Source organism: Macaca thibetana, chromosome 5, assembly GCF_024542745.1.
Source record: "Macaca thibetana thibetana isolate TM-01 chromosome 5, ASM2454274v1, whole genome shotgun sequence".
NCBI classification, from domain to species: domain Eukaryota; kingdom Metazoa; phylum Chordata; class Mammalia; order Primates; family Cercopithecidae; genus Macaca; species Macaca thibetana.
In genome coordinates this window covers 23,871,335-23,896,086 of record NC_065582.1, presented here as the reverse complement: position 1 = coordinate 23,896,086, position 24,752 = coordinate 23,871,335, and the positions used below count along the sequence as shown (strand labels likewise).

General features: G+C 33.8%; 1 protein-coding gene across 4 annotated transcripts in view; it reads left to right on the top strand.

The window, feature by feature from the left end:
- Window positions 1-24,752, top strand: part of TLL1 (tolloid like 1) — a 227,574-nt gene that overhangs the window by 116,980 nt on the left and 85,842 nt on the right. For all 4 annotated transcript variants that reach the window (XM_050791802.1, XM_050791804.1, XM_050791803.1 and 1 more), the window contains 5 exons: window positions 409-561; window positions 1,088-1,205; window positions 7,979-8,157; window positions 12,324-12,429; window positions 20,323-20,447. In XM_050791802.1, the coding sequence (XP_050647759.1) occupies window positions 409-561; window positions 1,088-1,205; window positions 7,979-8,157; window positions 12,324-12,429; window positions 20,323-20,447 (681 nt within the window). The remainder of the gene's footprint in view (window positions 1-408; window positions 562-1,087; window positions 1,206-7,978; window positions 8,158-12,323; window positions 12,430-20,322; window positions 20,448-24,752) is intronic.

Sequence of the window (24,752 nt, the reverse complement as noted above, 5' to 3'; positions counted from 1 at the left end):
CTAGCAGGAGTAACAAGAATCTTAAATATCATGGGACTTTATTAAACAATATCTGTTTTAACTGTTGGTGAATTGGTAGTGAGCTAGCAAGACAGGAAACAGAAAACAAATGTTCTATGTCCTCTAAGCCTGACTGACTTCTATCCACTTTAGGCTGTTGTATGGATATTCATCAAAATTCACTCACAGAACATTAAGAAATAGTATTTTGACACGAAAGACTTCAATATTTTAATGCTTTTGTTCAAGTATGTAATACAGCTGAAGTTTTTCTTTAATGCATTTTGACTTCTGGCATTTATACAAAAAAATATGTAAATAAGACATTTTAACTTTTTTCCTTTAAGAGGTAAATGATTCCCTGACCAAGAACTTCTGTTTCACAGAATGTTTTAAATGTCACTGCAGGCTTGGAGCAAAACAACACAGTTAAGGGTAAAGTACCTCTACAATTCTCAGGGCAAAATGAGAAAAATCGAGTTCCCAGAGCCGCTACATCAAGAACGGAAAGAATATGGCCTGGAGGCGTTATTCCTTATGTTATAGGAGGCAACTTCACTGGTAAGATACTCCCAGAATGTCTGTTTTCATAAAGAAATAAAAACTATCACACAGATTAAGTGTCTGTTTTTATAGAACATTAACATAGGATACATAGTATGAAGTCAAGGTTGGAAAACTACTTCATTAACTTAGGTTATTAGTGTAGAGTGTCTTTGAAATTGAAAAAATATATTTGGTCTGTGTTCTAAGAGTTTAAAGCACTGTTCTGGTTTTTAAACAGAGTTTCAGATGTGCCTATCAAATTTGGAAGCTGATCTCTTTCAACTGACAGGAAGAATGTATGCCTCATTTATAGAGCCTTGTAGTCACATATTTGTAGAGATAGTGAGCTTTAGGCCTCTGATTATAAAGTGAGTGTCCGTTCTTAACAATGACTCATTTGTGGTGCCATAAACTAGTATTATTTGGTTGATAATAGTGGTGGCATTCTACACTGCTCAGCCAGACTTAAGGTAGAGGATCCAGCAAGCAGCATTCTTCCTGGGGCAGCCAACTTTTCATTAACATCATACATTTTTTCTAGGCAGCCAGAGAGCCATGTTCAAACAGGCCATGAGGCACTGGGAAAAGCACACATGTGTGACTTTCATAGAAAGAAGTGATGAAGAAAGTTACATTGTATTCACCTATAGGCCTTGTGGGTAAGTAGAACTAGGGACTGACTTAAGGAAAAATAAATTAAAAGAAGCAAAATTAAATGTCCATAGGTAAGATTTATTTCTTAAGATTCAGTAATGCTGAATTTTGGTAATTTATCTCGCTACTCATTTTACAGTTCAAAGTTTTCTCTGTGTTGTGTTTTTGGTACTAGGAAGGATGATACTTGTATAGGAATTGATCACTGGCTGGCAAAACATTATGATCATTCTAACTTCATTTGGAATTACCATTGTTGACACAGTTTCATAAAACATCATATTTCATGATGATTTTTCTATGATAATGCTTCACTTAAATCTCATAAAAATTCATTTAAATTGTTTAAGAGCTTGGGAGTTGGTGTGCACAAAGTACTTCAGCTCGACTAGAATAAGATACTTGTCAAGTCAAGCACATTAACACTCCCATTGGGCTTCAATATTGGGTATTTCATCTCATAATAAAAGACAACAATGTGGCAATAAAAGTGTAGCGTTTAACAATATCTAGTGTAATTGTTCATTGAGAGCCTGCAAGGTAGTGTAATTGATATTGATGCCAACATACATCAATTCTGTTTCTGAATTTAATCTGATAAGAAACACATCTTACCATTTAATAATGCTTTTATCACTTTCATTCAGCTCTCCTACAAAGTTAGACAACTGGTAACTCTTGCAATTTTTTAAAATAAGAGGTAAAATAATCTTGCCCGTATTTGTAGGAAGGACTATTATATATGAAACTACCTGTGTTTTTTAGAACATTAACTATTATTTCCCACCTTATTCCACTATAGTCAGCTCTTATTCAATTAACATTTATTGGTACATTTTCCATGTCAGGCCTTTGATAGATGGGAAAATAATAAAATATAATAAGCAAAAGGTGAAGGTCGGAACTTTTTGCTACTTATCTCCAGCACATTTCCTCTTCTTAAGTTGTATACAAGTATAGTTTATGTATGACTGCAGGCATGTTTGTATATATAGACACATGCATGTTTCTAAATATATGATCTCTTTGATTCATCTTCAGTGGGACATATGCTTTAACCTTCACCCTTATATTGGTAAAAGGTTTGAACTGAGCTGTAAGTATTTCATTTACATTTGTGCTTAGTATAACAATATGAGAGAACTCTGGTTGTAGCTGATTAGCAGGGTGCTCATCAGACTTTCTCAGCTACTTATCCTTATAGAGACAGGTAAGAGAGGAGGTTCTCTAACTGCCTTCTTATTTCTTCTTTTCCTTATTTTTTTCTTCAACGAAGTATTTTTCAATGAATAGTTATTGTCATCAGTGGTATTTATTTATTTTGCAAGATGATTGATTATTATTTGCAAAATGTGAGATTATTTTATGACAGAGATTGATTTCATTCTTTGTGAGAGATTTATGTAACTATGTGTATTACCTCAGTCTATTAGGTAGTCTTTTATAGCTAAATATATTCTATTTACATGACTTCTCTTATTAGATAATTTTTGTAGAACAATCTTACTTTTTAAATCTACTTATCTTTAATGATTGCCAAAAAAATTAAAAAATTACATAAAAATTAACTAATTTTTATGATTAACCTTTAAATTAATGTGTTAAAAGATTAAACACAAATTAAAGATTTATGTTTAATCTTTAAATTTAATGATTAAATGGTATTTAACTTTGGTCTATTTGGTTATTCAGGTTATAAAAGTAGACACTTTCAGGCCGGGCGCGGTGGCTCATGCCTGTAATCCCAGCACACTGGGAGGCGAGGCAGTGGATCACGAGGTCAGGAGATCGAGACCATCCTGGCTAACACGGTGAAACCCCGTCTCTAGTAAAAATACAAAAAAAAAAAAAAATAGCCGTGCGTAGCCGTGGGCTCCTGTAGTCCCAGCTAAGCGGGGGCTGAGGCAGGAGAATGGCGGGAACCCGGGAGGCGGAGCTTGCAGTGAGCCGAGATCGCACCACCGCACTGCAGCCTGGGTAACAGAGCAAGACTCTGTCTTTAAAAAAAAAAAAAAAGGAGACACTTGTTCCTATACTTGTTGAATTCTTATTTTGTCCCACTTCCATACTACGTTTTGGGAATGTAATGTTGAGCATAAGGTGTTTTCTCTCCTCGAGGAGGTTATATAGTTAGGCAGAGGGGTGTGCTAGCCAGGATTCTTCTTTGCAAACAACAGAGACTGGCTAACTTAAGCAGAAAAAATAATTTATTAGAAAGTCCTTTCTCCATCTGAGACCACCTCAGCCTGGACTTTGTTGTCCATATCACTATCAGCATTTTGATCAAAACCATTGAACAAGTCTGTAGGAAGTTCCAAACATTTCCACATCTTTCTGTCTTCTTCTAATCCCTCCAAACTGTTCCAACCATTGCCCCTTACCCAGTTCCAAAGCTGCTTCCACATTTTCAGGTATTTTTATAGCAGTGCTTCACTCCCAGTACCATTTTTTTTTTATTAGTCTGTTTTCACACTGCTATAAAGAACTACCTGAGACTGGGTAATGTATAAAGAAAAAAGGTTTAATTTATTCACAGTTCTGCATGGCTGAGTAGGCCTCAGGAAATTACAATCATGGCAGAAGGCAAAGGAGAAAGTAAGTACCTTCTTCACAAGGCACCAGGAGAGAGATAGAGAGAGTGCGGGGGAAATTGTCACTTTTAGACCGTCAGATCTTGTGAGAACTCCCTTATTATCACGAGAACAGCATAGGGGAGACCACCTCCGTGATCCAATCACTTCCCACCAGGTCCTTCCCTCAACACGTGGGGATTACAATTTGAGATGAGATTTGGGTTGGGACACAGAGTCAAACCATATCAGCCATAAAGTGCAGCTAATTTTTTTGTTTTTGTTTTTGTTTTTTTTTGAGACGGGGTTTCACCATGTTGCCCAGGCTGGTCTCAAACTCCTGGGCTCAAGGGATCCACCTGCCTCAGCTTCCCAAAGTTCTGGGATTACAAGCATGAGCCACCATGCTCAGCCCTGGAAAACTTATTAAATCAAAACAAAAAAGAAACAGTTATTTTAATGAAAAGGTATATGGTGATTAACCTAAATAATTGAAACTATTTCAAATATGGCACATGAAAAGGCAGAACCAGTTCCACCTTCATGGATAATCTAATAGATTAGCTTCTAAAGGGGTTTTGTTCCAAAAGGGTTTGGTCTACCAAATAATGTTCCGAAGGGGTTTTGGTCTACCAAACCAGGGCAAAAGTAGGAAGTAGCAGATTTTGATTTACCTGATTACCATCTATGACTTATGGAGAGGTGAGGCTCTTCTGTTGATAGGGAAAGTTTTGCTCGGGGCTACAGGTAGACCTTAAAATGTCCAAACTTTAAAAGTGGCACACAAATGAGAAACAAAAATCCAACAGCTATATACGAGAAAATGGCATCAAACCTGGATGACATTAGAAACTAAGATAATATGTAGACATTTTAAAATCACATTAAAAATACATATTACCCTTGTCTTTCCATGACTAATATTTGTCTAAGCATATATGTAGTTATTTTCTTAATCTGAGAGTCTAGAATTCGTCTGTCCCCAGGACCTTCAATTAGTTAGGGATCAAAACACCACATTTTTGTTTTTTCACAGGACCATTGTAAAATAATACCTCTGAATAAGGCAGTGTGAAGTCTATTTTTCCTTTCCATTATGAAACCCCATCTCATAGGAAATTGCTATGAGTGCAATTATGCTAAAAAGGATGTTTTAGATGAAATAAATTGACCACATTGCTTTACTGTCTCCCACATTTTGACTTGCAAAGAACTTTATTCCCTGAATAAAGCCAGCAAGAATGACTCAATAGGGGTAATTTAGTTGCTGTATAATCATCAGATGCTTCAGTTTCATTACTATTGACTTAAGGTAGCAAATATTTTAGTTTAAATATCTCCAAAATTTGAAAATTTTGTGTTTTTTCTTCATCTAATATATCTTTAGGCATGTAATAATATTCAAATATATAATAAGTACCCACATATGAAGTAAAGCATATTATTTGAAAAAAAAAAAAAACTACCTGGGGCAAAAACAAATTTCATTGATTCCTCTTTTCGCCCACCAGTTACCTCTTTCTTCTTTCTACTACTGATTTATTAAACTCAGTTAACTGCTATAATAAATTTATAAATGATGAGTACAAATCAATTCATCTAATTGGCATAGTGTGGATGAAAATTCTTAGGCGTTTAAAGCCTACAAAAACAATTTGAAGATGAAAAAAAAGGGCAAGGGGAGAGGGAGATAAGGATTTGTATTTGTGGAAAATCAAAAGGGCTGTCAAATGTACTTACCCCAGAAACTGAAATAGTGAAATTCTTCTTAATCATTTGGTCAATTAGTTTTGGGCAATTTTCTCTTCCAATTTAATAAATCAGAAAAGGTGTTTGGCAATGTCTGGTGCATCATGATCCCAACTATTTGAAGCCAACTATTTAGTGCCCTCTGTTGCTGTGCTATTGATGCTATTTTAATTTAAACTCTAATTATTAACATTTTAGATGATTTATAATTGTAGCTACTATAATATTATGCCATTTAAAATTTGTTTTAAAGTGGGCATCCTGTGTACTCAGTCTTTCCCACCCTGTGTCCCAAGAATATTTGGGACTGTCACACACTCACACACTTACATTTGCACACACACACAATGACTAGATGGAATTTCTATAATTTGGATAGAAAAACACCATTGAGGCTGGTCACAATGGCTCACATCTGTAATCCCAGCACTTTGAGAGACCAGGGCAGGTGGATCACCTGAGGTCAGGAGTTCAAGACCGGCCTGGGCAACACAGTGAAACCCCATCTCTACTAAAAATACAAAAATTAGTCTGGCGTGGTGGCAGGTGCATGTAATCCCAGCTACTCCAGAGGCTGAGTCAGGAGAATCACATCATTGAATATGTATAAATATCAATCAATTGATGAAAATTTGCAGAAAGAGATTCCTGGATGTTTCACATTCTATTTGACAGTCAAGGAGATTCTTTCAGATGATGAAATAAAAAATTAATCTCAATTATTAGACTGCTTATTTGACACAAATCACATAAATATCATTCATTATACTACTCCCAGTTGTTGATTTTTCTTTACTACTTGTCTTAGTCTGATCAGGCTGTTATGTCATAGACTGGGTGGCTTTTAAACAACAAACATTTATTTCTCACAGTTCTGGAGACGGGGCATTGCAGAATTGGTGTCTGGTGCATAGACGGATGTGAGATGTGTTTTTGCTGTGTTCTCACATGGTGGATAGGGTCAGGGGAGCTCTCTGGGGACTTTTTTATAAAGGCAGTGATCTCTTTATGAAGGCAGAGTCCTCATTATCCCTAAATCACCTTCCAAGGACTCTGCCTTCAAATACTATCACCATGAAGATCAAGTTTCAACATATGAATTTTGGGAGGACATAAATATTCAGTTCTTAACACCACGTTAACCGTTAACCTTAGTTAATTCACCTTTTGAAAATAATTTTCTGGCCGGGCGCGGTGGCTCAAGCCTGTAATCCCAGCACTTTGGGAGGCCGAGACGGGTGGATCACGAGGTCAGGAGATCGAGACTATCCTGGCTAACATGGTGAAACCTCGTTTCTACTAAAAAAATACAAAAAACTAGCCGGGCGAGGTGGCGGGCGCCTGTAGTCCCAGCTACTCGGGAGGCTGAGGTGGGAGAATGGCGTGAACCTGGGAGGCGGAGCTTGCAGTGAGCTGAGATCCGGCCACTGCACTCCAGCCTGGGCGACAGAGCCAGACTCCGTCTCAAAAAAAAAACAAAAAACAAAAAAAGAAACAAAATAATTTTCTTTTATTTCTTTTTTTTGTTTTTTAAGAGACGGGGTCTTACTCTGTTGCTCAGGTTGGAGTGCAGTGGTATGATCCTAGCTCACTGCAGACTCAAACTCCTGGGCTCAAGTCATCCCTCCACCTCAGCCTCTGAAGTAGCTAGGATTACAGGTTTGCACCTCCATGCCCAGCTAATTTTTGAATTTTTTGTAGAGATGGGGGTCTTACTATGTTTCCTAGGCTGGTCTCAAACTCCCGACCTCAAACAGTTCTCCCAGGGTGGCCTTCTGAAGTGCCAGGATTACAGGCATGAGCCACTGCAACCAGCCACAAATAATTTTCTTTAATCAACGTCTTCTTTGAAACGTTTCTTTTATTAAAAAAAATTATTCCATGAGTAGAAAAAGTAATTTCTTTTTTTGATTAACCAACATATTTCATAAATAAGTTTCTGTTTTTCTCAAAGAGGAAAAATAAACTTTCCTTACTTTTACAGTTAATACTGAAATAATATTGCATTATCGTCAGATAACCACACTGACAAAGTAGTAACCTAAGTAATTAATATGAATTCTGAGGATAAAATTATATTAGAAATAAATGTGTATTGATGTCTTCAGCTGAACTATATGTCTTCAGAAATACAACATCATCATCATGATATAATTGTCATCATCATGATAATTATTTTATTTTCTGATTTATTTTGAATGCTTCTAAAAATGATGTAAGCATATTTTCTAATATATAGATAATTACAAAAGCACTTGAACTGATTATTTGGAAACTTCTGTTGAACTTAAATTTGAAAGGATACCAGAAACTAGTCACATGTAGTAATAAGAGGTTGTTGTACTCCTGAATGTATTGGACTTCATAGCTCATCACTATTCTTTACAAAAAATTCACCGTATTGTCAGTTGTCCGGCACCACCTTTCCACCACTATTTCCACTTTCTCCTTTATTCCAGATGCTGCTCCTATGTAGGTCGGCGGGGAAATGGACCTCAGGCAATCTCTATCGGCAAGAACTGTGATAAATTTGGAATTGTTGTTCATGAATTGGGCCACGTGATAGGCTTTTGGCATGAACATACACGACCAGATCGAGATAACCATGTAACTATCATAAGAGAAAACATCCAGCCAGGTGAGAGGCATAGGATGTGTTGGGTCTAAGGCTGACTGGGTATCTTTGAATCGTATTTATGCAGTTTATTATTTCACTTTCCCAAAAATGTAAACCTATATTTTTGATATGAGAGAGTAACATTTTACTTGATTTAAAATTACCCATGATGATTTTATATTTTAATTTTTTTCCTGGAGACTGTGTGATTTCATGCATTTTTAGACTTGCTTTCTTTTTTAAGATTTAGCTGTTTTATTTCTAAACTTTGGTGCTTTCCAAGAATGGGTGTGAGCTATTGAACCATAAATTAATATTATTAAATATTTCTTTTTTACTTAAACGTTTTTTGTACTAAGTTCTGTAATTTATGTTATAAGGATTTTAAAAGGGCCCAGGGTTTGCCATAAAACGTGCTGCTACCATAGGAATCTGTGTTATACCAGGTACAATTTCTGGAGAAAATCCAGTGAAATGAGTCATTTCCAAGCTAATATAAATAGTTTTTTCTGAGATTTTCCTCTTAAACTTGACTACTTTCAAGACAAATTCTTAGGAAAGTTTTCAGTAATTGAAATATAATTTCTACTTAAAATCCATTTTTCTCTGATAATTGATATTTGATAATGGCCTCAATGTAAGACTTTTTATTTGTTTAACTTTTATGTACATAAACATCAGTATATTTCAGTTGCCAAAAAATATTCTGTTGTTTGGAATTTTCTCGTAAGGTATTTTAAGTATGTATTTTAAGCATAAGCAAAGTAAAAATGTGTTTTTATTTTCTTATTCATGATCAGTTTTGTTACAGACCTTGAATTCCTTCTGTAATTAGCAGTACTGACCTCTTTATTTGCTCATTATATATTTGATGCCAATTATTTATTGAGCCAATTTTAGGCATTGAAGATACTGTCATGAAAACTACAAAATTTAGTGTGGGATATGTGCATTATGTATAAATGATTGCAAATGAGTGAGAAAAGTGACAGTAGTTAGTAATATATGTTGAGAATACTGTAGCGTCCAAGCAAGGCGTGACGAGAAGTGCCTTAGTGAGTCAAGGCAGTTGTAAAGGAATGGAAATTCAGAAGTAAAATAGAAGTATTTCAGGCGGACAGAAGAGTGATTAAATTTCAAGCAAAAAGAACTTCATGAGCAAAGCTACAATTACAGAAAATTGAATTATTTTTATGTGACCATTATGGTTGATGCCGTTACAAGTGGGAGATTAGTTGGTATCTTATCCTTTACTTAGAGAAGATTCTCTATGATGTAAACCTGGGGAGGAAATTCAGGTTTTATTCTCTAGCTAGTGGGGAATAATTAAAGGATTATAAGCAGGAAAAGTTCAGATTAAAATAAAGAGAACTCATTTTTGCATTCAGACTTACAGCGATCATTAACTGGGTGTGGTGGGATGTGCCTGAAGTCCAGAAAACCTAATAGAAACCTAAATAAGTAGATATGAGAGGTGACTAGTTTCTTAGTTAGGGTAGTACATGTCAAAAGGAAGAAGAGGAAATAGTCTTTCAAAAATATTTTAAGAGGAATATCATCATGTGAGGGGAAATCTTCAAAAGTTTTCTTTTTAAGCCAGAAGATGAATGTTGGTACCATCACATGAAACATTTGAGATATTGAAATATTGATAAAACAGCATGTTTTTGAGAAAGAGAAGGACAAATAATGATTCAATTTAGCATATCCTTGAATTTAAAAAGTCTTTATATGATCCTTATTTTGTAGAGAAAGGAAAGGTGAGTCTGGACTTCAGGATGTATCTAAAGATAAAAATTTGACATAGATTTGACTAATTAGGGAAAAACTGGAGGGAGAAGAAAAAAAGGTTGAGGATATAAAATGGGCAAAAACAATATTTAAGCAATATTTAGTAGAGAATGTCCTAAAAGACTAAGAATGTGTTGCCTAAAAGGTAAAAGAAAAATCAGTGGATTGTGGTGTCCTGGAAGCCAAGGAAATAAATAATTTGAAGAATGGCAAAGTGATCTGTAGAGTTAAATATCAAAAATTAGTTTAAAAAAGTATACTCCTCTATATAGAAGACTCTAATGCATGAACCGACTACCAAAATTCATCCTATATATCACTAGGAGGGAAATAAAGAAGAAATAAATCTGAAAGTTATTTCAACTACCACATAAATGAGAACTTTGCTGTTAAAAAGAGTTATTAGTGTTTTCTAGCCAACAGAAAAAAATAATTTATTGGGTGAAATTTCCTGAATGATGGGAACCACTGTAACAGAGCAATTCCAGTATGAAAGTGTTCATGTTGAAGATTAATCTTCAACAAATTTGTGATTTGCTGTCACTCAGAAACTTAAGATCAAGTCTTAGTCAAGGGTTATGTCTAATAAGCTCACACTTTGGCTTCGCATTTGTATGCAAAATCAGTGATTATGATAGGAACCAAATTGGTATAAGGATCTAATCCATGTTGGAATATGATTTCAAGAAGGAGGCTTGCCATTTTTAAAACTGTCAAATGTGGTTTCCCTTAGTGCTATGTATTCTGTTTCTCTTTCCTTCTTTCATGTAATAAGTCTATTTTTCTGTTATTTGGGCTATGTATGGCTATGTTGTTTTTAACTAAAAAAAAAATATTGTGTCATATACACATTATGTTCTCAAGTTAGATGCATTGAAATATATTACTGAAATTGCGTAATGTTCTACTTTCAGAAATTTTTATGAAACATTTTGCCTTAGTTAGAGAATCTGGTCCCATATTATACTCTAAATTGAAATCTTACAGGTTAGTAAGTATAAAATTAGATCCATCGCTTTTTGAAAATCCGATTGTGGATTTGTTATATTAGACTTCAGATTCCTTATGAGACAAGAGTTTTAACATTTGCCTCTATCATGGGTTGAAGAGAATGTTGAATATTTCCCAAGAATGGTTATAACATAAATAGACCTATCAGAGATTTGTGGAGCACATATTTCATTACAAGATCTGGTTAGTTAATTTTAAATTATGTATTGTTTAAATTCATTTAAAGACAGACTAAAACACTTTGGTCTGGGACTTGGGTTCAACTCCAGGTTGATTCTTCATTCTTAATTCTCAAGCAAATATCCCGGATTTCCTTTATCACATGTAGGAGAGACATAACTCAATTTCTTTATTGCCTTTAGAAAACTCTTTGTTAATGTGATCTTTTTATGTTTAATTGAAATATGGCAATTGGAATTAAAAACCTAAGTAGATGAATGGCATAATAGTTCCATTTGTAGCTCCAAAAGTGAATTTGGAATTCCTGTAGCTCATCTTTCTTTGTCTTTTGATGTTTCAAAGCTTTTTGTTACATAAGTGATATGATTTGCACAATCTTTGGGTACTTAAATTGTGAAATCACTAAAACTTAAACTCTGTTTTAAGAAATGTTTCTTTCTGGAACCATTGAATTTAGGTCTGTGTTCTTTTCAAATTTCGAGAAATAATACTACAATACAGATACAAACAGGCAATTGAAAAATCTATTAAAAATGATGTCCAGAAGTTAAACTAACAGATGTGGAGATTTAAAAAAAATTCAAGTTCTGAAGCATATTCTTTTTAATCTCAAAGGACAACTGCCTTTTCATCAAGAATAAACTTGTTTCATTTTTAAATGAAAGTAGAGAATTGGCTGCTATTGTTTTATCTTGTGTGATGAAATCATGGAGCTAAAGCCTGCAGAGCTTTGTTTAATACTGCTTTTATATCTTTTCCCATTGTTTCATAGAAGGTATCTAAACCAAATAGGAAGATAATTTTTGTGGGACCTGGCAGACCTAGTCATAAAAATGGGAAACTCATTAGATAAAAACATAACTTTTTGTAATTATTTGTCCATTACCAAAAACACAGTAAGATTTTAAAGAAATAAATATTATGAGGTGGTAAAAGAGCATATGTATGAAACAAAGTCAAAGTATGCTTTTTGGTAGTCCACCTTTTTGCGGAAATTAACACTTTGTTCCAATTCAATATTGCTTTTCAGTATGATGGTAGAGTGAAGACAGATGCTTTTTGCATGTGCCTGTGCGTTTGTATGTAAATTCGATCAGCAAGATCAGTCATTTCACAAAGAACAGATGCAGGTGTAGGAAAGGCCTTCTGGTCTATTTTCTGTCCGTTAAAAGGCTTCTGAGATTTTGTTTATCCCTGGTTCTTAGGTCAAGAGTACAATTTTCTGAAGATGGAGCCTGGAGAAGTAAACTCACTTGGAGAAAGATATGATTTTGACAGTATCATGCACTATGCCAGGAACACCTTCTCAAGGTTGGAGTCTCAGGTTATACCTTTTGACTTTTAATTCCTTTCCTCCATGTGGCTCCTCACAAAGCTATGCCTGACATTAGAACTAGAATTGCTTTCAAATATTGCTACCTCACTGCAGAAAGTAGAAAAATAATCCATGAACATTTATAGCCAAGAGCAAGTATTTAAAAGGCATTTTAAAAATATAATTTTACATTCTCTACCAAAAATGTGAATTTAAAGTGATAAGATGGTATAAATTATGTAAACAGTTTTATACTTCTAAATCATTAAAAAGTTGAATTAAAAGCATTACCAACCCAATCAGCATGTTAAATTGGCAAAGCATTTTTTTAATGAAAATTGGATGTTCATAAGCTAAATAGGTTATTTAGCAGCTCAGTTGGAATGTTACAGTCTAGGCGACTTGTGCTTTATACTGTGTATTTTCTACTGCTCAAGTACAACTTACACTCAAAAACTGATATTACTAAATGAATTGTCAAATAACAGATTAGAAAGATATTTTGCCTCATATAATTTAGAATTATAGTTCATCACTCATTAACCTTAAAATTATGTCATTAATGACTTAAAGCTACTTTTAAAGAATGCAATAAATTTGGGTTTTGGTCTACTTGATTCTAAAGATGATGTCATCAAGCAAATAGTTCCCAGGTAAGGAATTTGGAACTGTTAAACCATTGAATTCACCCCTTTTTCCATTTATGCCCATTTTATGCTCTTATGTTATTTCAACTCTTTTTTTTTTTTTTTTTTTTGCCCACTTATGTCCATTTCACAGTTCATTAACATCTATTTCTGAAGGCAAGGTCAGGAAAAGGGAAAAATATTCAAATTTATTAAGCTGCTTTTATAAAACTTTTTTGGGTAAAAAGTAGAGAAGGGTGTGTAAATGAAACCTTAATACTTGGACACATTCATTAACTATTCATTTTTTCCAAACCAAAGTTTATTATTTAAAAAATTTGTGTTAACTGTGTTTTTAAAATTACTGTTTTCTAAAGTACATTATTTTATAGACATACGTATTCATTTGTTAAAATATAATTAACTATCCAAATGCTTATTTTTTCTAGAATATGAATTTAAGTTTTGATAGAAATATCTACCCAGTAATTTGACCTGAAATTAATCATAAAGAGTTACAGAATTTTATTTTCTGGTAAATGCTTGGAATGGAGTTTTCTATAAAACATGTAATAAATGGGTATTTAGGGTCCAGTTCAGTCCAAGTGCCTCTCTTCTGCTACTGAATTATGTTATTTAGAACTAACCTGAGTTTTGATTCCTTGGAACAGAGAAGGTACTGGAGAGTAGAGAAAAACGATTTATTCTTTTTTTTTTTTTTTAATTTGTTTATTATTATTATACTTTAAGTTGTAGGGTACATGTGCATAACGTGCAGGTTTGTTACATATGTATACTTGTGCCATGTTGGTGTGCTGCACCCATCAACTCGTCATTTACATCAGGTATAACTCCCAATGCAATCCCTCCCCCCTCCCCCCTCCCCATGATAGGCCCCGGTGTGTGGTGTTCCCCTTCCTGAGTCCAAGTGATCTCATTGTTCAGTTCCCACCTATGAGTGAGAACATGCGGTGTTTGGTTTTCTGTTCTTGTGATAGTTTGCTAAGAATGATGGTTTCCAGCTGCATCCATGTCCCTACAAAGGACACAAACTCATCCTTTTTGATGGCTGCATAGTATTCCATGGTGTATATGTGCCACATTTTCTTAATCCAATCTGTCACTGATGGACATTTGGGTTGATTCCAAGTCTTTGCTATTGTGAATAGTGCCGCAATAAACATACGTGTGCATGTGTCTTTATAGCAGCATAATTTATAATCCTTTGGGTATATACCCAGTAATGGGATGGCTGGGTCATATGGTACATCTAGTTCTAGATCCTTGAGGAATCGCCATACTGTTTTCCATAATGGTTGAACTAGTTTACAATCCCACCAACAGTGTAAAAGTGTTCCTATTTCTCCACATCCTCTCCAGCACCTGTTGTTTCCTGACTTTTTAATGATCGCCATTCTAACTGGTGTGACATGGTATCTCATTGTGGTTTTGATTTGCATTTCTCTGATGGCCAGTGACGATGAGCATTTTTTCATGTGTCTGTTGGCTGTATGAATGTCTTCTTTTGAGAAATGTCTGTTCATATCCTTTGCCCACTTTTTGATGGGGTTGTTTGTTTTTTTCTTGTAAATTTGTTTGAGTTCTTTGTAGGTTCTGGATATTAGCCCTTTGTCAGATGAGTAGATTGCAAAAATTTTCTCCCATTCTGGAGGTTGCCTGTTCACTCTGATGGTAGTTTCTTTTGCTGTGCAGAAGCTCTTTAGTTTAATGAGATCCCATTTGTCAATTTTGGCTTTTGCTGCCGTTGCTTTTGGTGTTTTAGACATGAAGTCTTTGCCCATGCCTATGTCCTGAATGGTACTACCTAGGTTTTCCTCTAGGGTTTTTATGGTATTAGGTCTAACATTTAAGTCTCTAATCCATCTTGAATTAATTTTCGTATAAGGAGTAAGGAAAGGATCCAGTTTCAGCTTTCTACTTAAAGCTATTTATGACAAACCCACAGCCAATATCATACTGAATGGGCAAAAACTGGAAAAATTCCTTTTGAAAACTGGCACAAGACAGGGATGCCCTCTCTCACCACTCCTATTCAACATAGTGTTGGAAGTTCTGGCTAGGGCAATTAGGCAAGAGAAAGAAATCAAGGGTATTCAGTTAGGAAAAGAAGAAGTCAAATTGTCCCTGTTTGCAGATGACATGATTTATTCTTTTTGTCCTTCACAGTTGATAAATCTTTAGCAAAGTTCTAAATGTATGTTTCCCCTTATTCTATACTCTTTTTCTATGTTACATTGCATATTTTCCCATTAATTAATCTGCTCTTGTTGCCCATAGTCCGCCTAACCCACACCTGCTTATGCGTTGAATGCCAATCAGCCTTTGTTTATTAACTGATCCTATTGTTTCAAAACCATCTTATGCATTTGTCATAAATAAACTCAACACTTCTACAGTACAGGAGATCATATCCACCTGTTAGAGGATAGCCTCATTGTTTCATTCACATTATTTTATTTTTCAAGTCTTTAAAGAAGCTGTTTATTAACTTATATTTAAATGATTTTCAGGAAAAGAAAAATTTGACACAGGTCTCATTCTGCTACTCCCTCAAAGTTTTTGAATTTTTTTTATTATGGAAAAACACAAAACATCAAATTTACTATATTAACCACTTTAGACATAAAAGTCAGTAGTGTTATTTAAGTATATTGACACTATTGTGAAACAGATGTCCAGAACTTTTTCATCTTGCAAAACAGAAACTATACCTATCAAACAACTTCCCTTTTCCACCTCTTCTCAGCCCCTGGCAATCACCATTCTACTTCCTGTTTATAAATTTGACTGCTTTTGATATTGTATATTATACATATAATTGTGTATTATACAAATACATATGCATATACTATAAGGCATATAGTATTAGTCCTTTTGTGATTGGCTTATTTCACTCAGCATTATTTCCTCAAGGTTGATCTATGTGGTAGCATGTGAAAGTATTTTCTCACTTTTAAGGCCAAATAATATTTCATTGTAAGTATATACCACATTTTGTTTTTCTTGTCATCCATCAGTGGGCATTTGTGTAGCTTCTGCCTCTTATGAACAATGCTGATATGAATATAGGTGTGCAAATATCTCTTCAGCACGTTATTTTTTGTATTTGAATAGTAGCCATTCTGAGTGTGATGTCATTTCTCATTGTGGTTTTGATTTACATTTCTCTGATGATCAGTGAACATCTTTTTATATGCTTGGTGGCATTTGCATATCATCTTTGGAGAAATCTTTATTTAAGTCCTATATCCATGTCTAAATCAGGTTATTTGATTATTTCGTTGTTGAGTAGTAGTTCTTTATATATTCAGATTAAATCACTTATTTTACATATATATATGTCATTTGGAAATTTTTTTCCATTTCATACGTTGCCTTTTCATCCAGTTGACTGAATCCTTTAATGTATACAATGTTGTATGTTTGATGTCATCCTATTTGTCTATTTTGGTTTTATTGACTGTGCTTTTTGTGTCATATCCAAGAAATCCTGGTCACATGCAACACCATTAAGGTTTCCCCTTGTGTTTTATTCTAGGAGTTGTATAGTTTGGGTCTTGTGTTTATTTATTTAATGCATTGAGTTAATTTTTTAAAAGTGTTTTTTAAAAAGAGCCCAATTTATTTTTCCATATGTAGATAATCCAGTTTTCTCAGTATCATTTGTTGAAAAAACTGTCACTTCCTAATTGAGGAATCTTGGCACCTTTGTCAAAGATAATATGATCATGTACATGGTGATTTATTTCTGTGTTCTCTATTTTATTTCACTGGTCTATAGGTCTGTCTTTATACCAGTACTGCACTGTTTTGATTACTGTATCTTTGTAATATGTTTTGAAATCAGTTCTGTGAAGTTGGATTGTAAATATTAAAATATTTTTTCTTTTTCAAAATTGTTTTAACTATTTGGTGTATCTTGAAATCACATAGGATTTTTAGGATAAATTTTTCTTTTTCAGCAAAAAAATTGTTGGGATTCTGATAGAAATTGCAATGAATCTGCAGATCACTTTGGATGTATTAACATCTTAACAGTGTTAAGTGTTTCAATTCAGGAACCAAGGGATCTTTATCTCTTCTTTAATTTCTTTCAGCGGTGTGTTTAGTTTTCAGTGTAAAATCTTTCACTTCTTTGGTTAAGTTTATTTCTAAGTATTTTTAAAATGCTATTGTAAATGGAATCAGTTACCTTTTGGATTGTTTGCCATAAATGTATAAAAATGCAGCTATTTTTGCATTTTGATTTTATATCCCATGACTTTGCTTAATTCATTGACTGGTTCTAACAGGGTTTTGTGTGTGTGTGTGTGTGTGTGTGTGTGTGTGTGTGTGTGTGTAATAGTTAGAATTTTCTATGTATAAGATCAAGTCATTTCCAAACAGTGAGAATTTTACTTCTGTCTGTCCAGTTTGGATGGCTTTTATTTTATTTTATTTTGTCTCATTGCCCTGGCTGGGGCTTTCAGTACTGTGTTGAATATGTGACAAGGGTGGGCATCCTTGCCTTGTTCCTTATCTTAAAAGAAAATATTTCAGTTTTTCACCATTGATTATGATATTAGGTGTGGGATTTTCATATATAGTTTTTGTTATGTTGAGGTAGCTTCCTCCTATTCCTAGATTTTTGTGTGTTTATTATGAAAGTGTGCTGAATCTGTCGAATACTTCCATATCAGCTAACATGATCATATGGTTTTTGTTCTTTATTCTGTTAATGTAGGTGTTTGAAGTTTCTTAGTTTAAAAAATTCTGAACCCACAGAGTCTATAGAAGTTCCAATTGTTTTTATGATGTTGCCCATAAATATATTTAGGAAATAACTTATGGGAAGAATAGGAATGGATATATAGGGTCTTTATATGAGTGACTATTTTGTAATATACATGCTTCTGAACTGTGGACTGCCCATTTTTCATTAAAAAAGTTGTAAAATTTTACAAGTTTTTGTTAAAGGCATAGCTAGTTTGCTCTTTCAATGTAGTAAGAACAAATCAGGAACAGTAAGTGAACCATGATATGATCTGTCTCTGCCTATTGATAGTGGCTCACTGAGGAGGTTCAGTAAGATCTTGTATTACTTGTTGGAATATGGAGAAAAATAATTGTTAACTTCCTGACCACAAAGAAGAAGTAAAGAATGAGTGACTAACTCCCTTGAAATGGAAAGGAGATTACCTTAGTAGACAGAATGAAACAAAATTCATCATTCTGTTGTCTGAAATTGAATATATTCTCTCCAAGATGTCATTGACCTTTTTAAATTGAATCATTTTTGAAAGTTAGGAAAAAATCAAACCCCAGAGACCACAAATTTGTTTTTAAAAATAGAAAAAGAAAATAGTGAATACTTTGTTAGTACTGAAATACTACAGAAATCTAATACTCCATTAATTTGGGTTTACGTAATTAATGTATCTGTTGACTCATGCCTGAAGTTACAAAGCTTTTCTCAATGCTACCTTGTAATTTGTTTCTTTTTCGATTACACTGGCCTGCCCAGAGTGGTTTCTTTTGAAATATGCACAAACTCTCACTTTTGATGTTCAATTCCCATAAATCACTAGCTCTACTTCTCTACTCTCTTTTCAGACAGTATACATATGGAGTTCTGTAGATGTTTAGATCTTGTAGTAAAGAGTTCCAGTCTGCCTATTTGAATTACTTGTATCTAAAGATCAGTGCCCTTTCCCTTACCTAGCAGCTAGGGCAGTTAGTAATAAAATTGCTTGTAGATCGTATTACTCATCTGCTTACTATTTTCCTGTAAATTAACAGTTGTCCTGAGAGTAAAAGTTAAATTATCTGGCTGGTACTCAGACATTTTAGGGGTCCTCTCATTTCTGAGCTGTTGTGTTTCTTGTTCTTTCTGTCTGGAAATACTCTACTGCCAGTTACCCATATTTCTCTGATCTTTACTTTCTTCATGTGTGACTAAAATGTCAACTTTCAAGTGAGTTTCATTTTGATTACTCTATTTAAAAGCAGTCTATCACTGCACAATCAATATCCATTTTCTCACCTTTATTTTTCTCCATAGTACCTATTACTACCTGGATTATTAATCATTTGTTTAATGTCTCTTTCCTTGCATTTGAATGTTAGAATCATAAAGGAAGGAATTTCTGTTTGTTTTATTTACTGCTATAAATCCATACCTAGAACAGTACCTAGGAACTGTTTCCTAATGGAAGCTAAGTAGAGCTGAAAATGCTGTTCTTTTAATGCGAATGTTAGTTTAAATTCATTATATTCATTTATAAATTTTGGAAAGAAGTGCTCCATCATTATCTCAATTTAAAAGATATTATACAAGTTTATTTCTTAATTTAAGATATTTTTATATAAAGATTTATTGTTGTTGTTGTTTGTTTTTGGTAAATCCACAAACACACAACTCATACTCCTCAAACCCTTGGAACAGCCTCCCAGTTCGTTTAACTTTTAAGCTCCCACTTCTTTAGAGCTCTAAATGTTTGACATACATTAAAGAAAAAATTAGAAAGTATTTTTAGGGCATTCTATTCAGAACTTTAGGTCATGCATATTAGGAAAGATTCGTGAATCTTTTACCACAATCTTGATCCCAAACAACTCACTATCTGTAGTTTAACATTATCAGGGCATTACTAGTTTTACGATGGAAAGATTGAAAAAATTGCTTTAAACTGCCCTAAGTTTTGACATTCTTTGTTTTTTTTTTTTTTTTTTTAAACATATGCTGTAATACTTGGACTTCTAAGAATACTTAGGTTAAATTAGTAGTTTAATTCAGAAAAATTAACCTATGTATATTTTGTTTTACTCTTACAATCTTAGTAACTTCAACATAGTTTATTGTAGTTTGCTACTAGGGAAATAGACCTCTATGAGGAATCATTGTTTTACAACCTGGTAATCTAAGGAATTCTTAGATCTGCTTGGGAAACCAAAACAAATGTCATGGTGTAATGTACCTTGTGGGAGATTATAAGGTATTCCATATTTTTAAGAACATATGTGTTTCAAGGAAAAAAAATGAATGACATCATTGAGTTTATACTAGGCATACACATTTAATGTGCATATTTTCTTTTCTACTTTGATGAAAGTGTTTTGAAAGCCTGATACACTGCTTAAAGCACACAAGGTGTAGTTCCTCTTTGATTGACTTGAGTTTGAAATAAATAACCTTATAAATGTAAGGAATTCATGCGTTTTTATTTGGTGACTTAGGTGTGGTTTGCTTCTGCTTTTTTTCAGGGGGATGTTTTTGGATACCATTCTCCCCTCCCGTGATGATAACGGCATACGTCCTGCAATTGGTCAGCGAACCCGTCTAAGCAAAGGAGATATCGCACAGGCAAGAAAGCTGTATAGATGTCCAGGTATTGCACTACACAAACACAAGAGCATGATTGTACTTGATTGTGCTCTTCCAGATGAATAAGCCATGATTTACTCAAGCATTTATTTGTCTCCCTCCCTGTTGGCAAATGATGTGTACAGTTCAAAGTCAATAATCATAAAATGAGGCAGGAGGGAACTATGGAACATCCAATTGCTGTAAATAAAAACAAGTTGTTGAAATCCAAGTTCAAGCACAGGGATAGCATGTTTTATTTCTTTTAATTTAATGAGTGAAAGAGCAAAATAGAATGGTTGCTTGATAGTCATTGATTAAATAGTTGCATGATTTCATAGTCCTTTCTAACATAAAAAGAATATCCTTTATTTGAACTTCAGAATTGGATCCTGGATGATCTTTTCTCACAAATACCATCATTGATGGCATATAAATTACAATTTTATCAGTAGGAATTTATAACTTTGTTGTAAAAAAAAAAATGTTCTAACCGGTTGCAAGTGAACTACTGTATGTTTTGCCCCTAAATAAAGTTTCATGAAAGGTCTTAATATTCTAAGGGAACACTATGCCTTAATCATCCAAGAAAGAAAAAGATTCTGTTTTCCACATTAGAAATCTAGATTCTATTCATCTCCAGTATACTCACAATATTTAAAATATCTTACAGCAAAGAAACATGCTTAACTTTGCATAACACAGTCTTTTCCAAATTATTGTCCAAGGAAACCTCCTTTTACCCAATACTTACTTGTAGAATTCACTTTTGGAAGTATTGTTCTAGATACTTAAGGTTGCGGATATAATAAAACAATAACTATAAAAGTTTTAATTGGCTGCAAATCTGATAATGTTTGCAGAAAATCAGAGAACTGATGAATATCTTAATCACTGGAGTTTATAATTGCTTATGTTTATTTATATATTGTTATTGGCAGATTCTTATATTAATTAAATTTTTATGATTTCTGGTGTCAGTCCAGGGTACTTTTAGGCTATAGACGAGGGCTAGCTAATTCATTCATAAAAATTTAATATGTACTTATTGACATATGGTATAGAACCCTTCTGTTGGACATATAAAATTCAAGTGCAAGCAAGAAAAAGTGAGTTGGTTGAATAATCCCAGGAAATACCTGGGAACTTCCCAGGAAGTTCATAATTCAGTATGTGATGGTACTTAAGTCATTGATTCAACCCAGTGGATTCTGTTGACAATCCTGCTGAGAGAAGGGATTTCCTATTCCTTAATACTAGATTTGCTAAGGAAAATTGTAAGAAATTATGATTTTTTTTTTCAATTTTACTGTAATTGTTAGCTTTCTTGTAATTTAGGACTATTAAGTTTTTAAAAGGGCAGTTGATACTTTTGGAGTTTAAAGCTGTGTATAAAACCTTTTACATCATAATGATTCAATAATGAAAGTGGGTTTTCAACATTTTTTTGTGTATAAATATATCTGTCTGCCTCTCTAATTTTTCCATGTACCAAAAGACATTTCTACTTAATATTCATTAATTTATTTACTTCGTGTTGTTTACTTAAGTTGCATTCATATTTACATAAATGCCTTGAAAACATTTTATGTATGTTAGATACACATGTATATGTGGTATATTTTTTAAATTCAAATTTGTATAGGAGAAAATGAATTTATAAGAGAATGATAACACTACGACAAAAGATATGGATGATCCTTGACTAATGTCTAGTAACATTGGGCATATACTTTTCAACTTTTAAAAAGTGAAAATTATTTGATTAATAGTAACTAAGTAAATGGCCACTTTGTGTATAAAAGTATCTTGATTATATCTCTAAATGTATGTCTACATACATTACATTTGAGAAACACACTAGAGATTTGTATGCACACGGAATTGTAGGGAAGTCAGGAAGAATAAAAAACTAAGCTTATGATACTGTAATTTAATTTTTAGCCTAAAATTCTTGAATATTTCAGTTATAAACAGGAAGATAATTAGAAGTATAGTTTCTACTTTAGATTTCAATTGTGTAAAATACATTAATGGGCCATTTTCTTACTTGAAATATAGAAATAATAATGTGTACACTATTTTGTTTAATACAATAAAATCACATTGAAGAAAGCACTATGATCTGTGAAAAAGATATTTTGTATTTCTGAAACAGTATGAAAAGCAAATAGGAAGAACTAAAAGAGATATGTAAATATACATATATATATCTACACATATATATCTACACATATATATACGCATATATGTACACATATATCTACACACATATATGTATATATATACACACATTATATATCTACACACACACACACACACATATATTTATCTTTTAGTGTTAAATTTTAGTTCCCCAAATCTTTAGGAATGACTTTTTCTTCTATCTTGGCCTTTTTTTTCACTTTTATCTTTGACTCAGTGGTTATATGTGCAGGTTTGTTACATGGGAATGTTGTGTGATGCTGAGGTTTGGGCTGTAAATGATCCTGTCATCTCAGTTGTAAACGTAGAGCCCAACAGATAGTTTTCAACCCTTGCCGCCTCCCACTCCCTCCCCTCTAGTAGTCCGTACTGGCTATTCTTCCAATTGTTATGTAAAGTATACTCTATGTTCAGCTCCCACTTACAAGTGAGAATATGTGGTATTTGGTCTTCTGTTCCCAAGTTAATTCACTTCACATTATGACCTCCAGCTCCATTTTTCATTCCTTTTATAGCTGTGTAGTATTTCATGGTGTATATGTATCACACTTTCTTTATTCAGTCCACCATCGATGGGCATCCAGGTTGAATCCATGGCTTCGCTATTGTGAGCAGTGCTGCGATGAACATACCAGCGCACGTGCCTTTTTGGTGGTACGATTTGTTTTCCTTCGGATATATGCTTAGTAATGAGATGGCAGGGTTGAATTGTAGTTGTGTTTTAAGTTCTTTGAGAAATCTCCAAACTGCTTTCCCCAGTGGCTGAACTACTTTTTATTCCCAACAACAGTGTGTAAGCATTCTCTTTCTCTACAGCCTTGCCAGTGTCTGTTGTTTTTCATTTTTTTAATAATAGCCATTTTGACTGGTATAAGCTGGACTTTTTAATGTTCACCAAATAGCCCCCTCCTTTCCTCTTGTTCTTTCTCTTTTCCTCTGTTTCTTTCTCTGCCCCTCTCAGCCATTCTGTGCATGTGGATATATCTATCTCCCCTTTTGTTTCTTTCTGTTTCTGAAATAGTTAGCTTTGAGCCCTGCATATAGTTATATGTTTAAGGTTCTTCTCTCTTCCTTAAATGAAGTGCACTCATGACTTATCAGGATAAGGACAATGATACTGGCATAAATATACTTACCGCAAGCCAAATGACATTAAGCTACACTGATGCAGTAGGTTTACCAATAACTGCAAGTTATGGAATAGAGTTAAAGATTCATAACTGTACATATAAGTCTAAATAGGGTGACTTATCTGTGAATGACCCAGAAGACAGTAAGAGTTTATAAACTGAGTTCTGATTGTGTTTGGTTTTCATACAGAGAGGCGGGGGTTATAAATCTGCATATTCCTTTGGAGTTTGTTTTATTCTTACTCTTTGGTTAGAAATTCCTGGTGGAAAGGCAGACAAAAACAAGCAATGGGGAAAGGACTTCCTATTCAACAAATGGTACTGGGATACCTGGCTAGCCATGTGCAGAAGAATGAAACTGGACTCTATCTTTCACCATATACAACCATATACAAAAGTTAACTCAAGATGAATTAAAGATTTAAATGTGAGACCTTGAACTATAAGAAGACTTAAATAAAGCATAGGAATCACCATTCTGGACATCGGCCTTGGGAAATAATTTATGACTAAGTCCTCAAAAGTGATTCAACAAAAATAAAAATTGACAAGTGGGACTTAGTTAAACTAAAGGGCTTCTACACAGCAAAAGAAACTATCAACAAAGCAAACAGACAGCCTATACAATGAGAGAGAATATCCACAAGCTATGCATCTGACAAAGGTCTAATATCCAGAATCTATAAAGAACCAATCAACAAGCAAAACAAATAACCCCATTTAAAATATGGGCAAAAGATATGAACACATACTTCTCAAAAGAAGACATACAATCAGCCAACAAACATATGAAAAAATGCTCATCATCACTGACCATCAGAGAAATGCAAATCCAAACTACAGTGAGATGCCATCTCACACCAGTCAGAATAGCTGTTATTAAAAAGATGAAAAACAACAGATGCTGCTGAGGCTGTGGAGTAAAGGGAATATTTATACACTGTTGATGGGAATTTAAATTACTTCAGCCACGGTGGAAAGCAATTTGGATATTT